Below are 15814 nucleotides of genomic sequence, written 5' to 3'. Positions count from 1 at the left end.
CTAACCCGGTAGTCAGCAGCACAGGAGCACCACGGGGGACTGTACTCTCACCATTCCTTTTCACTCTGTACACCTCAGACTTCCAGTACAAGACAGACTCCTGTCATCTGCAGAAATACTCGGATGATTCTGCAGTCGTGGGGTGGATCAGAGATGGACAAGAAGCTGAGTACAGGAAGGTGGTGGACCGCTTTGTGACATGGTGTGGAGACAATCATCTCATTTTGAACGTGACTAAAACAAAGGAGATGATTGTAGATTTTAAGAGAAACAGGAATAAGTCAAAAACTATTTCCATCATGGGAGAAGAAGTGGAGGTGATGGAGGAGTATAAATACCTCGGTGTTCACCTGGACAACAGACTAGAGTGGAGATGCAACTGTGAAGCCATCTACAAGAAGGGACAGAGCAGACTGTACTTCTTGAGGAAGCTTAAGTCCTTTGTTGTTTGCAGCAAGATGCTGCAGATCTTCTATAAGTCTGTTGTGGAAAGTGTGATCTCTTCTATCATCATCTGCTGGGGAAGCAGCATCAGAGCCAGGGACTTAAAAAGGTCAACAAGCTGATAAAAAAGGCTGGTTCTGTTCTGGGGACTCATCTGGAACCTCTGGAGATCATTGTAGAAAGAAGGATTCTTCATAAAATGAAGAACATTATGGAGAACCCTGAGCATCCTCTTCATGAGACTGTCCTACAACAACAGAGTGTCTTCAGTCAGAGGCTTCTTCAGATCTGCTGTAAGACAAATCACTACAGGAGATCCTTCCTGCCCACAGCCATCAGCATCTACAACGGCTCTTTGAAGAAACCTTCATAATATGAGCTACAACAACATTTAATTTCCCTTTGGGATTAATAAAGTATTTTTGAATTGAATTGAATTTAAAGCCCCTTTTAGCACTTTCGGCATTCCATATATGTTTACTTACTGGATGTTATATTTTCTAAAACAGCTTGATATATTCTCATAGATGATATGATATATTGATAACCAAGTAAAGGCTAAAAACTGGAAAGATCAAGTCTAAAGCGAAGTTGCAAGAAGCAACTTTAAATTTAGAATTAAATGGTTTTATTAGTATTTGCAGGAAATTCTGCAACAAATTAATGTTCGGAAAAATTAAATGATGCTGGAATAAAATGTTAATTATAAAAAATGGTAAAACATTAATTGGTGTATATGCAAGTAAAGATATTTAAACCCTAAAAATATCAATACTGACTTCATAAAAAGGTAGGATTGATTCGGAATACATTTATTAATAAAACCTTAATGCTCAACATCAAACTAAGAACAATCTTTGATGTTGTAAGGTTCCCTTTAGGAAAAATGGGAAATTTGGCTGCTGGAGGAAAACTGCAGGAGATCAAAACTTCAACTTCAGGAGCTGTGATTGATTTCAGTGATCAACAGCTAGAGGTGAAGTGCTGAGGAAGAGCTCTCAGGGTGGAGGCTCCTCCCAGCTTCACTACCAAGGACTCAAATACCTTGCAGTGGGTGGAGCTTACTGGGATGCCCACATTTGATGCAACAAGCACTGTTAGCGCACTCATTACTTCAATGCAAAATCCGCTGTGAAGACAAATGAGTGGAGAGACAAAAAGATGGAGAGGGAGAGGTAAAAATAGTGGAAAACAAAGTGTGACAAGTGGGATCGGGTGGGAGGATGCCGGCTGGTGGTGGGGGACGATGGAGGGGAAGTCGGCTTGCGACCGAGCACAGGAGGGTGGAGGGGACCCACACACCAAACCATGCCAGTGTTGAGAGGGCAGCAATATGAGAGCTGGTGGAAATAAAAGAGTAATGTAGGTGTGAAAGGGGGAAAGGTAAGGTAGGACTGGGACTGGAGGGGTGCACTTCCACTTCCAGTCTGGATCCGGTGTTCCTGAAAAGAACAGGGGAGAGGAACTGCACACTGAGGCCCAGGGCTACCTGAGAAAGGCTGTGTAAAAATGTCTGATTGTCTTCTGCTCTAACAGGATGATGGACTTTAAAAAGGAAAAGTTAATAAAGGCGTGGCTGCCCTTTAAATAGCTTTGACAATCATTTAGCTAATATACATTATGTTAAATACAGGTAGAGCAGGACCTCTTTATCCTAACAGGTTGTTCATAAAAATAAACTACATTGGAGGCAAAATAAATATTTCCTTCAACTACTGAGGGAAAGAGTGACCATTTTTTATGAAAATTGGTGCATTTCAGGCCAGATTTGCTGTTGTTCTTCCAACACTTGGTCTTGCTTAAAAACCTTTTAAAGCTTAATGTGAGAAATATTTCTCTGTATATTATGATTTTTTTACTTCTTTGTTTATGGGTTTATTTAATACAATCAAACAACTGTTTTTTTTTTTTTATCTACTTTTCTCTATTTTGGGGTCATATTGACTATATTAAGATTTTGTGTTCATGTAATTATCATTAACAAAAAGATTCCATTATTTATGCGTTATGAAAACCCTAAAACATTTCAAAAACTACAATACAATTTTTTTTTTTACATGCATTTTACATTTTTAGTTGAGTATGTGTAAAATAAATTTAGGAATGTATTCTGCATGTTTTTCTGAGCAAAGTACCAGCTATTAATAAAAAAAAAATACATATTGCATCACAAAGGTTTATTTGAAGGCAAGTAAGAGGCTTTTTCAACAGTTCACCACAGAGATCGACCTAGAGCCGGTCCTTAGCTTGCTCTATTAAGCCAGTTAAGAACCAGTTTGTTTCTTTACAGCCAAGCAGCCAGTCCAGTACCAGTATGACTCTAAAACCATCTCATACTCGTCGTCTTCCACTTTATCCGGAACCGGGTCGCGGGGGCAGCAGACTCAGCAGAGACGCCCAGACGTCCCTCTCCCCAGACACCTCCTCCAGCTCCTCCGGGGGGAGTCCAAGGCGTTCCCAGGCCAGCCGAGAGACATAGTCCCTCCAGCGTGTCCTGGGCCTCCTTCCGGTGGGACGTGTCTGGAACACCCCCCGAGGAAGGCGTCCAGGAGGCATCCGGTATAGATGCCCGAGCCACCTCAACTGGCTCCTCTCAATGTGGAGGAGCAGCGGCTCTACTCCGAGCCCCTCCCGGAGGGCCGAGCTCCTCACCCTATCTCTAAGGGAGTGCCCGGCCACCTTACGGAGGAAACTCATTTCCGCCGCTTGTATCCGGGATCCCGTTCTTTCGGTCATGACCCAAATTTCATGGCCATAGGTGAGGGTAGGAACGTAGACCAACCGGTAAATCGAGAGCTTCGCTTTTTGGCTCAGCTCTCTCTTCACCACAACGGACCGGGACAGCGCCCCATTATTGCGGCAGCCGCACCAATCCGTCTGTCGATCTCCCGCTCCATTCTTCCCTCACTCGTGAACAAGACCCCGAGATACTTAAACTCCTCCACTTGAGGCAGGAACTCTCCTCCAACCTGAAGAGGACAAGCCACCCTTTTCCGGTCGAGGACCATGGCCTCGGACTTGGAGGAGCTGATCTTCATTATAGCCGCTTCACACGCGGCTGCGAACCGCCCCAGTGCATGCTGTAGGTCTTGGCTAGAGGGGGCCAGCAGGACCATGTCTTCTGCAAAAAGAAGAGACGAAATCCACTGGTCCCCAAACCAGACCCCCTCCGGCCCTTGGCTGCGCCTAGAAATCCTGTCCATAAAAGTTATGAACAGGACCGGTGATAAAGGGAAGCCCTGCCGGAGTCCAACATGCACCGGGAACAGGTCCGACTTAGTGCCGGCAATGCGAACCAAACTCCTGCTCCGCTTGTACAGAGATCGGATGGCCCCTACTAAAGGGCCCCCGATTCCATACTCCTGGAGCACCCCCCAAAGGGCATCATGAGGGACACAGTCGAATGCTTTCTCCAGGTCCACAAAACACATGTGGACCGGTTGGGCAAACTCCCATGACCCCTCAAGTACCATGTAGAGGGTATAGAGCTGGTCCAGTGTTCCACGGCCGGGACGAAAACCACACTGCTCCTCCTGAAGCCGGGGTTTGACTATCGGCCGGACTCTCCTCTCCGATACCCTGGCGTAGGCCTTACCAGGGAGGCTGAGGAGTGTGATCCCCCTGTAGTTGGAACTCACCCTCCGGTCATCCTTCTTATGTAGGGGGATCACCACCCCAGTCTGCCAATCCAAAGGCACTGTCCCTGTCCGCCACGCAATGTTGAAGAGGCGTGTCAACCATGACAGCCCCACAACATCCAAAGACTTGAGGTACTCAGGGCGGATCTCATCCAACCCCGAAGCCCTGCCACCACGGAGCTTTTTAACCACCTTGGTGACTTCAGCCTGGTGATGAAAGAGTCCAACCCCGAGTCCCCAGCCTCTGTTTCCACCAGGGAATGCGTGATGGCAGGATTGAGGAGATCCTCGAAGTATTCCTTCCACCGGCCGATAATGTCCCCAGTCGAGGTCAGCAGCTCCCCACCCCCACTGTAAACAGTGTTGGCGAAGCACTGCTTCCCCCTCTTGAGGCGCCGGACGGTTTGCCAGAATCGCTTCGGGGCCAACCGGTAGTCCTTCTCCATGGCCTCACCAAACTCCTCCCACGTCCGAGTTTTTGCCTCTGCCACCGCCCGGGCCGCGGCACGCTTGGCCCCACGGTACCCGTCAGCCGCCTCAGGAATCCCACAAGTCAACCACAGCCGATAGGACTCCTTCAGCTTGACAGCGTCCCTTACTGCCGGTGTCCACCACCAGGTTCGGGGATTGCCGCAGCTATGGGCAGCAGCATCTACAATAGATGCGGAGAACATGGTCCACTTGGACTCCATGTCTCCAACATCCCTCGGAATCTGGTCAAAGCTCTCCCGGAGGTGAGAGTTGAATACATCCCTGGCCAAGGGGTCCGCCAGACGTTCCCAGCAGACCCTCACTATGCGCTTGGGCCTGCCAGGTCTGTCCGGCTTTCTCCTCCCCCAGCGGATCCAACTCACCACCAGCTAGTGATCAGTGGACAGCTCAGACCCTCTCTTCACCCGAGTGTCCAAAACATGCGGCCGAAGGTCTGATGATACGACAACAAAGTCGATCATTGACCTCCTGCCTAGGGTGTCCTGGTGCCAAGTGCACTGATGGACACCCTTATGTTTGAACATGGTGTTCATTATAGACAACCCGTGACTAGCACAGAAGTCCAATAACAAAACACCGCTCGGATTCAGATCGGGGAGGCCATTCCTCCCAATCACGCCTCTCCAGGTGTCACTGTCGTTTCCCCCAGCAAAATAATTGAGTCCCCAGGAGGGGCACTATCCAGCACCCCGACAGGGACGCCAAGAAGGCCGGGTACTCCGCACTACCACTCAGCCCGTAGGCTGAAATGATAGTCAGATCCCTCTCCCCAACCCGAAGGCGCAGGGATGTGACCCTCTCATCCACTGGGGTAAACCCCAACACAAGACGGCTGAGCTGGGGGGCAACAAGCAAACCCACTCCAGCCCGCCGCCTCTCCCCGCAGGCCACTCCAGAGTAGAAGAGAGTCCAGCCCCTCTCGAGGAGATGGGTTCCAGAGCCCACGCTGTGCGTGGAGGCGAGCCCGACTATTTCTAGTCGATATCTCTCGACCTCCCGCACCAGCTCAGGTTCCTTCCCCCCCAGCGAGGTGACATTCCACGTCCCTAGAGCCAGCCTAAGCATCCAGGGATCGGGCCGCCGAGGTCTCCACCTTCGTCCGCCGCCCAATCCTCTTTGCACCGGTCCCTCACGGTTCCCCCTGCAGGTGGTGGGCCCACTGGGGGATGGTCTCGCGTCCATGTCTTTTGGCCAAAATCAATTGTCCCTCTGCTGTTTTCTGAGTCCTTAAAGATTACCACTGTGCAAGGGGGCAGTTTAGCTACAAAGGTCACTGCATTTGTCTTATCTCCAAAGTCAGTCGAACACCGTGGGTGAAGCTCTGTGCATGCATTTACATTTACTACATGTGTCGCACTTCAACAAACTTTAGGAAAATGAATCTGTTATTCCAATGCTAATCTGACTTTTTTGTCTTAAAGTGGAACTAAACCTGATGTAAAAGCATAACCCTGACCCCAGAAAAATTTTCAAAAATGCCACCAATGTGGGCATCGCCAAGAGACAGAGGGGCAGAACCAAATATGGGAACGAGCAGACGGGGTTTAGCTGGTCAGGGCAAGGGAAAGTGGCAGCTGTCTTAATCTGACATATCGAAACATGGAGAGTGACCAGAGCGACGCTGGTAGTTTTGACATGGATAGATCTTTCCAGGTGGAGTATTTTTCACCGCCCTAGTCACCGGAGGTTTATGTAGGCTTTGTGGAGCCTAGTGGGCCTGAGGCTAATCAGTTCGAGTCACTGGCTCAAGGCACTGACTCAGCGATACTAAAAGCCGGCACTGAGGGTAGTGAAGGACAGAATGGGGGCGTGTGTCTGAGTGAGATGAGCTTTTTTTTACTCCATCGTGGGGCTGTGATCCCAACCCAAAGAGGTAGTACTGTAGAGGTAGACAGTTTTAGGCCAAATATTGCAAAATTAAATAAGTTTACACAAAAATGTCAAAGTTTGCACAGTAACTTAAAGATAGCACCTTTTATACGGTTTATCCACATAAAAAAGTTGATTTGTGGTTTAACAAATTTTGAGCGATTGCTTAGGGGCTGCCTGTTGGCGTAATTAGTATCACTGTTGCCTTGCAGCAAGAAGGTCCTGCTCTTTCTGCATGGAGTTTGCATGTTCTCCCCGTGCATGCGTGGGTTCTCACCAGGTACTCCGGCTTCCTCCCACAGTCCAAAGACATGCCTTCTAGGCATTAATCGGTCGCTCTAAATTGCCCTTAGGTGTACAGGTCCTTCTCAAAATATTAGCATATTGTGATAAAGTTCATTATTTTCCATAATGTAATGATGAAAATTTAACATTCATATATTTTAGATTCATTGCACACTAACTGAAATATTTCAGGTCTTTTATTGTCTTAATACGGATGATTTTGGCATACAGCTCATGAAAACCCAAAATTCCTATCTCACAAAATTAGCATATTTCATCCGACCAATAAAAGAAAAGTGTTTTTAATACAAAAAACGTCAACCTTCAAATAATCATGTACAGTTATGCTTCTCAATACTTGGTCGGGAATCCTTTGGCAGAAATGACTGCTTCAATGCGGCGTGGCATGGAGGCAATCAGCCTGTGGCACTGCTGAGGTCTTATGGAGGCCCAGGATGCTTCGATAGTGGCCTTTAGCTCATCCAGAGTGTTGGGTCTTGAGTCTCTCAACGTTCTCTTCACAATATCCCACAGATTCTCTATGGGGTTCAGGTCAGGAGAGTTGGCAGGCCAATTGAGCACAGTGATACCATGGTCAGTAAACCATTTACCAGTGGTTTTGGCACTGTGAGCAGGTGCCAGGTCGTGCTGAAAAATGAAATCTTCATCTCCATAAAGCTTTTCAGCAGATGGAAGCATGAAGTGCTCCAAAATCTCCTGATAGCTAGCTGCATTGACCCTGCCCTTGATAAAACACAGTGGACCAACACCAGCAGCTGACACGGCACCCCAGACCATCACTGACTGTGGGTACTTGACACTGGACTTCTGGCATTTTGGCATTTCCTTCTCCCCAGTCTTCCTCCAGACTGTGGCACCTTGATTTCCGAATGACATGCAGAATTTGCTTTCATCTGAAAAAAGTACTTTGGACCACTGAGCAACAGCCCAGTGCTGGTTCTCTGTAGCCCAGGTCAGGCGCTTCTGCCGCTGTTTCTGGTTCAAAAGTGGCTTGACCTGGGGAATGCGGCACCTGTAGCCCATTTCCTGAACACGCCTGTGCACGGTGGCTCTGGATGTTTCTACTCCAGACTCAGTCCACTGCTTCCGCAGGTCCCCCAAGGTCTGGAATCGGCCCTTCTCCACAATCTTCCTCAGGGTCCGGTCACCTCTTCTCGTTGTGCAGCGTTTTCTGCCACACTTTTTCCTTCCCACAGACTTCCCACTGAGGTGCCTTGATACAGCACTCTGGGAACAGCCTATTCGTTCAGAAATTTCTTTCTGTGTCTTACCCTCTTGCTTGAGGGTGTCAATAGTGGCCTTCTGGACAGCAGTCAGGTCGGCAGTCTTACCCATGATTGGGGTTTTGAGTGATGAACCAGGCTGGGAGTTTTAAAGGCCTCAGGAATCTTTTGCAGGTGTTTAGAGTTAACTTGTTGATTCAGATGATTAGGTTCATAGCTCGTTTAGAGACCCTTTTAATGATATGCTAATTTTGTGAGATAGGAATTTTGGGTTTTCATGAGCTGTATGCCAAAATCATCCGTATTAAGACAATAAAAGACCTGAAATATTTCAGTTAGTGTGCAATGAATCTAAAATATATGAATGTTAAATTTTCATCATGACATTATGGAAAATAATGAACTTTATCACAATATGCTAATATTTTAAGAAGGACCTGTATGAATGAGTGTGTGTGTGGTTGTTTGTGTGTTGCCCTGCGATGGACTGGCGACCTGTCCAGGGTGTACCCTGCCTCTCGCCCATAGACTGCTGGAGATAGGCACCAGCTTCCCCGCGACCTACTATGGAATAAAAAAATGACTGACTGGCTTGGTTTCGATGTGGTCCCGGCTGCTTAAAATTATTCTTGCAACCCAGAACCGGTTTCACTAAACAACAGTCAGCACTTTCCACTGTGAAAAAACAAGTGAAATTGCTTTTAGAAGCAGATTTGTCATAAACATTTGCCAAATTTTTTCACGTAAATGGACTTATCTGTATATTAACATACACCGCACACAGTCTTCAAGCCTGCCTGAGACATTTGCAAAATTAACACTAACCCCTAACATTAAGTTGTGTGTAAAGAATTATTGGGAACATTGGCACCAATACTAAACACAGTGCGTCAAAACATGTAAAACTTGATATAAAACCATACATTATAAGTGTATTTTTAGTACAGCTCTTATTCCTTAATTTAATCAGGAGCCCTGAAACATCTCAGTTACAAGGCATAGACAACCCAACTTTACCAGTATGATGGAGAAGGGTTGAACAGGAACTGGCCTTTACAGTACCTAACCTCAACCCTGACAATTAATGCTCGGGATTTTACATAAATGACCAAATTACAACAAATTTCACTACATTTGAAAATTGTGACAAAATTGAGCTTCGATTAGTTTGGCAGTACTTAACCAGCTAATTTAAACTATTTTATCTCTAATTTCTTTCTTCACATATTTAGAGATCAAGGCAATTAACTTGATTTTTATTAAAATTGTGTTTTGAAAAATATGATTGTCAAAGCTAGAAAAAAAAGATTCAACCAAATTCAATAATTTAAAATTCAATGCAAAAATACAGACTGCTAGCAATTTTTAAAGGTTTTATCTTCTGAGTCTCCAGGGACAATCTATGGCCCAGCGCCCTGGGAGAAGGTGTGAGCCTCCCTCTCCCCCGGAGGCACCTGCAGAGGAGTTGAGAGGTCAGTCTGAAGGGGAGGGGCCACTCGGTCATACCTTGCAGTGTGTGGTACTGACAGGGATTCCGATATTTGAAGCCAACACGACTGTGAGTGCAGAGGCCAGTTCAATAGTGAACCCACTGTGGAAGGAGGGAGGGGAGACATTCTTCACTGTAATGTGTGGGATGGTGCAACTAGAGGCAGAACCTCACCAGCTTCCACATCATAAAGCACATTTTAACAGTTCTTACATATTTACACATCACACAGTCAAACAATAACAATGAAACTGTAATTACTGAAGCCCTCCATTTGACAGCCACACACAAAGAAGAGAGCACACCTCTGTGAGATCCTGAATGTTTGCAGGTAATTGCAGGTATGGTGGCATGTGAAACACAGACAGGTGTGACTCTGTAGTGCCTAATGCATGTAGTGCCTTCCAAGAAGGCATTTTCCCCCAAAATGACTCCCAGTTTCCAGGGAGCTTTGGCTTCAGATCAGTGGATGCACTGAAAGAGAAAACCATTAATGCATGCTCAGAAAACACACAGAAAATAGCAAAATTAGAAATTCAGGGCAAAAAAAAAAAAACTTGAGAAAGGAAGCAGTTTGAAACTAGCGAATTCTACTTCTACAATTGATATTTCTTAAAAAAGCAGCAACACTGAGGCAAAGTTCTGGATGGACTTCATCTGGCTGCAGAGGTGCAATTGTTAAAATGTATCCCAGCAGGGCTCTAACAATTGAACAGAAGGCAATCTTGCACAACTTCAATCCCTCTGTAAATGGGAACCACTTCAGGTAAAACTTTAAAGTCTCAAAGGTAATTTGGGTTGCAGATGGTACGTTAGTCCAGATATACTCCTAAGCCTAATGTGTGGAGGTTTAAAACAGCATAAAAGTTGCAATTTCATTTACTAAAACATTATTACCTGCACAGCGTGTACCCAATCTGTCCTGGTTGCTTATGTGCAGATTTCCATAGAGGAACCTCCTTCTGAAGTGTAGTTTTCTTTAGCATTTTAGGTGAGTTGAACAAATTCAGGCATTGCAAACACTTCCAAGGCTTAAGTGTGGTTGTGTTAGTCCTTGGCAGATATTTACCAGCAGTCAGCATGATCCTAATTCTCTTGTGTTTTTGACAAATAAACTCAGCTAAAATTTACTCTAAACAGGTAAACAGAAATAGCAGAAAATATTTAAAATAGCTACCTAAAGAAAACTCAAACTTAGATTAACCAATTGATACCTAGTGGATGTGATTTCCTGATCAAGACTTTTTTTGTGCCCAATTTTGATATGAGTCAATTATGATTTGGCATTTGCCAGTATAGAGTCAGAACACGGTCAGGCATGGTGCTGAAATTAAATGAGCACCAGGATAACGCTTATTAGCAAGGCCTGTTACCTAAACAGTCTGCCTAACCAACCTGGTCAAACTAACCTGCTCAATAACAAAAACAAAAGAAAGACATGACATTCTGCTCAATTAGCCCTTCAAAACTACTGGATTTAATGGGTGTTCATCTGATATCTTGGCTTAAAATGTTTAAATATCAATACAAAATTTGATGCATAATAGCAATTTAACACATGTAACATACAGCTTCTCTGTATTAACTAAAAAGCTATTAGCTTATTTTATCCATTTTTGTTACACATTTTGAAAACATGAAGCTACTGACTGCTCTAAACCAACTAACTGATGAAGCCCCAAAGAGAACCAGAAACATCGGCACCAATCTGACTGGGCCAAGATTTCAGGAGAATGATGAAAATCCATACTTCAGGTTTGAAAACACCTCAGAGTGCAGGGGATTACTGTGGCTGCTTAAATATGTGCCAGTGCATGTACTGCAGACTACACAAACAAACACGATGTTCTGTTCTCGCCCCAAAACAAATTTCTTTGTCAGGCTGATTCATGAAAACGGACTCAGGAGAAAAGCAAGGCTTTTGAACTGTGAACCAGAGCAAATTTGTCTTAGGATTCTGGCAGCCCAGCCATTGTGGGATGGAAGGAGGGAGATTAAGTGGAAGAAAAAAAGTGGGCACACACAAAGAGAAAGGAGCAAATAAAAAGGTGGAGAAATAAAGAAAGAGGGAAAATAATGAGATGGCGTGAGCGTGGGAAGGACTGAGGGACTTCATGAAAAAGGGAGACAGATTTAGAGGAGAAAGATGATTAAAAGACCTAAGAAGAGGGGAAAAAAAATCCAGGATGAGAAAACCAACACATATTTATGAAGGGAGAAATGGGAAAAGAAAAAACAACCAGGAAAAAAGAGGAAAATGCAAGAGGAGTCGCCAGGCTGCCGTCCCTCCCTGTGGTTTGAGAGAAGTTCCCACTGTGGTTTGTTCCCTCGCTCCCTCATCCTACTCCGCTTCATCCGGAATGCAAAACAACTTCCTGTAAACTCCCCCCCCCGCCACAAACACACACACAACCTCATAAGAGCTTGCTGGAACAATTATGCCTTAATAAGCATGCATAGGAGCGCACATACAGTACGTTCAACACACTGCGTGCGACCCACAGGCAAAGAGCAGGGCTTTTTAAAACACAGACATGGCAGAGGTTTTTGTGCACACATTCTTTAGATAATGCGTGGGAAGACTAGAAGACAGCAAGAGACAGAGAGATGGAAGGAAAGACGAATGAAGAGCAGGGAGCGGTTAACAATGTGTCCTGACTGCTTCTGCCGCCATTGTTGGACAGCAAGCTGCAGGGGTCCATTTGCTGTGGTCTGAAAATGACCTAATTATTCACATGTATTATGTAACAGGTGAAGTAGGTAACAGAAAATATACTATACCCCTTAGAAATGTGGATTTATGAACATGTTTTAGGAGGATGCCAACAATGAGGCAGTTCAGATTGTTGAACAATAATTAGTCCAATAGTAAATGTGTCATGGACTCTTTAATTCTGCATTAATCAGAATGCATCTTTATACATCCAATCAAGAATATGGAACAGTATTAGGTAAAAGAACTAAGCAGAAAATCAGTAAGGATAAGGCAGTCTAATCCAAATTATCAAAATGATCAGCAACAGAGGCTCCGACTAAACATTCCTGGTGCCAGTTGTGGAGATAAAAGTCTGATTTAATGAAAAAAAAACATCCTGTTTGACACGCATATATTTTGGTGATGCAATGAATGTGATTTTCCCATAATATCAGAAATATTACAATAAAAAGAGACAGCAGCATCCAGTTTGACTGCATCATGTGACCTTTTCTGCAAGTTGTCTTGCAGAAAATTTTAAAAAGTCCCAATTTTCAGAGACAGCCTAGCATACAAGCAAATGGTTTAGCTCAAAAACATCGGCAGGGACAAGAAGTGTAGCTTTATGCGTCCAGTCAGATAGATGTTTAGGATCATGAGGCTGTAATGCTGGACCACCTGTATGGAACAAAATATCTGTGGCTGTCAAGAAAAAACTGATACAGCAGCTTTAGGAAAATAAGGGTTATTTAAAGCTACAGAGATTTCAATTTAATATATGGTTTTAATGCAGTACTAGAATGGGACCTGGGATTGGAAAACATCCATTCTTAAATTATTCTGATTGCATCAGGAATAAGATATCCTATACATATCCAATATATATGTTTACTAGACCACCTTTAGAGATTATATTAAAGTCTAGTTCATTAAAAGCAAATTACACAGAAAAGTGGTTTGAACATTTTGCAAAGTACTGTAGATAAATTAGTTCAAATCTATCTGACCAACACTGATTTGATAAATAATGTTTGTGTAGTAAAATTTAGGCTGCAACAGCAACAGGAGTGTTTGTTTGAATTGGAGCATGCTCAGTTTAAACATGAGTCAGAGGTTGCTCATAGGGGAACTAAACCTGCACAATGGAAGTGACTGTTTCCTTGTGTTTATACGTTTCTCTGTCTGGATGTTGTGGATTATTAACTAGCTTCTGAGTGATCAATTACTCTGAACAACCTTAATGTCAGTGTGTGTTGGTTCTAATAAAACTGTGTGTTTACTCACCACAAAGGCTGTAGCATTGGATGAACCTGCTTGTGTCAGCCTCTTTGGAGCAATCCAACCCAATCAGGAAGGAAATTCAATCTTTATCACATGTACACCCACCCAGTCACGTACAAGCAAACATCGTTGCACTGCCTCTCCGTAAGGCGACTCTCTCACCTTGAAGGGGTGATGGGAGTCAGGTCCTTCCCCATGGTCTGGATGACGCGGCGTCCCCACACCCACAGGCCGGCACAGATGCCTACACCGCCATAAAAGAGCAGCCAGATCGGAGTGGCAGCGTCCTGCATGACACCTCCCTGTTCATAAATCATCCATAGCGCCACCAGGGGCCCGATGGCATTACTGCAAATATGAGAATATAAATGGAAATGGAACTCCTTCACCTAATCTAGAATCTTTGATTGAATGAGGCAGCCTGAGTGAAACCACTCACCTGACATCATTGCCTCCGTGGGCGAAAGAGCCGAAGCAGGCGGTCAGGATCTGCAGGAAGTGGAAAAGCAGAAACACCTCCGACTTGTCCTTCTCCTCATGCTCTTCCTCGTCAAGAGGCACTGGAACTGGAGCTCCTTCTTCCTCCACCCCCTCCAGCTCTGTTGCCAGCTTCAACTCCACCCCTCCCTCCTCTGCTTCGATCTCAGCCTCGGCCACGGCGTTGCAGTACGATGAGTAGCTGTCATAGCGTATCCGCTTCTTTGAGTAGGACACGCTGTTGCTCCTGCCGCCACCCTCACCAACGTGCTTCTCGCTGTCGTCACGGGATTCGGAGCGCCTGATTGGCTGGACGGGCATACCGCATATCGCTGCTGTGTAGCAGGTGTAGCTGTTGTTGCGACGCAGCAGACGGTAATTGTTGTCAGGCTGCTGTGCGCCGGACCGGTCACTGTCATCCATGCGGCCCAGGTGGATTTTGTGTAGCAAGTCTTTGTAGAGGCCGGAGTCTTTGTGGACCGTGTGGTAGACTTGGCCATCGCTGCGCATGTGGCCATCGAAGGTGAAGCTACCGTTAGCGATAGGTGACTTAAGGCAGCCGTTGGTCATTGAGTGGGTTCGACCTAAATGGTGGAAACAAGGAGGATGTTTTTTAAGGGAATTTGAAACCATTTCAACAGTCAGTTTTATTTCAGTTTTTTTGATTTCCTTCCCAAGCTTGAAGTGGTCTCAATACATGCAAATACACTATAAATTTGGATTTAGGCCTGGACATTAACTGGGCCATTCTCACATAAACATGATTTGATCTAAACATTACCATGGTTGCTCCGACTGTATGTTTAGGGTTTAGTCCAGCTGTAACATGAACCTCCATCCTGGTCTCAAGTATTTGCAGCCTCTAACTGAATTTCTTCCACCATAGCCCTGTATAAACTCCATCCACTGCCCCATGACATTTTACCAGGTTTTCTGTTCCTTCTGAAGAAAAGTATCCCCACAGCATGATCATGTTACCACGTCTCTTCAAGGGGATGGTATGTTTTAGGTCGTGTGCCTTAGTCTTACACGGCAGGCCAGAGGTTTAATGTTGGTCTTATTTAAACAGAGGACCATCTTTCACATATTTACTGTTTCCCCTACATAGCTTGTGTCAAACAGCACATCTTATGGCTTTCACTTAAGGTTGTGGTTTAAATGGGACAAAGCTGAAAGTGTATTAATAGTTTTGCAAGGCAATTTGTGAATAAAGTTTTTTCCTAATTTACAAACAGTTTTAGTCGTGCATTTTAAAAAAGTGGTTTCTAGAGGAACAGATTCTTACCGTAGACCCTGCCGTTTGGCAGGACAGTGCCTCCATTGGCCATGTTGGCGAGCTCCCCGCTGGACTCCCGGGTGCTCCTGTCGCTGCTGCCTCCTGTGAGCGGCACCACGGCCTCGTCTGTGCCCTTTGCCCCAGGCAGCTCTTTGAAGACGGGGCTCTCTTCTTCCTCTTCAGGAATCTTGTCCAGGCTTTCATCAGATATCCGTGACAGAGCCTGTTCCTTCTTTAAGCGACCTAAAGAAAATCCAAAAATGAGTGGAAGTCATGCAAGATAAAGGTTTCAAAATAATTTAATGTCTTGAGTTTCTATTTTAGAAATGTTGTGCAACAGGTGAGCGATGACATCCCTGTCTGAGTAACCACATAAGGTGGGATAAAAAGGGTTCTGTGTCTAAAAATAAGCATGAGGAGACTCTGGGAAAAAAAAAACTAAAAAACAACCAAAAACATGGGTACCTGGAAGATTTTCAGTTGCCAGTTTAGGTATGAAAACCAATGAATTTAGGATACAAGGCCAACCCAGTAACTAGAAAACCTTCAAATACAAGTGGAACTGTGCCAGTGTCCGAAAACTGATCATGCATCAGCCTACTAGAAATATCCTTTAATGTCCCG

The 15814-nt window shown here is 45.0% G+C and overlaps 1 protein-coding gene across 5 annotated transcripts in view; it reads right to left on the bottom strand.

Annotated features, from left to right (window-relative positions):
- Positions 1 to 15814, bottom strand: part of slc20a2 (solute carrier family 20 member 2) — a 73576-nt gene that overhangs the window by 6284 nt on the left and 51478 nt on the right. For 2 of the 5 annotated variants that reach the window (XM_047380803.1, XM_047380805.1), the window contains exons 7-10: positions 15200 to 15433; positions 13877 to 14498; positions 13600 to 13785; positions 9479 to 9563 (exon numbers count right to left, since the gene is read on the bottom strand). In XM_047380803.1, the coding sequence (XP_047236759.1) occupies positions 9479 to 9563; positions 13600 to 13785; positions 13877 to 14498; positions 15200 to 15433 (1127 nt within the window). Of the gene's footprint in view, positions 1 to 1488; positions 1574 to 9478; positions 9564 to 9766; positions 9936 to 12330; positions 12835 to 13599; positions 13786 to 13876; positions 14499 to 15199; positions 15434 to 15814 lie in introns of those variants that run through there. The other 3 variants (XR_007040554.1, XM_047380804.1, XM_047380806.1) reach the window with 3 other exon arrangements.

Source organism: Girardinichthys multiradiatus, chromosome 12 (genome assembly GCF_021462225.1).
Source record: "Girardinichthys multiradiatus isolate DD_20200921_A chromosome 12, DD_fGirMul_XY1, whole genome shotgun sequence".
NCBI classification, from domain to species: Eukaryota; Metazoa; Chordata; class Actinopteri; order Cyprinodontiformes; family Goodeidae; genus Girardinichthys; species Girardinichthys multiradiatus.
The sequence above is the reverse complement of the archived record's forward strand: the minus strand, read 5'-3'. Positions and strand labels throughout refer to the sequence as shown.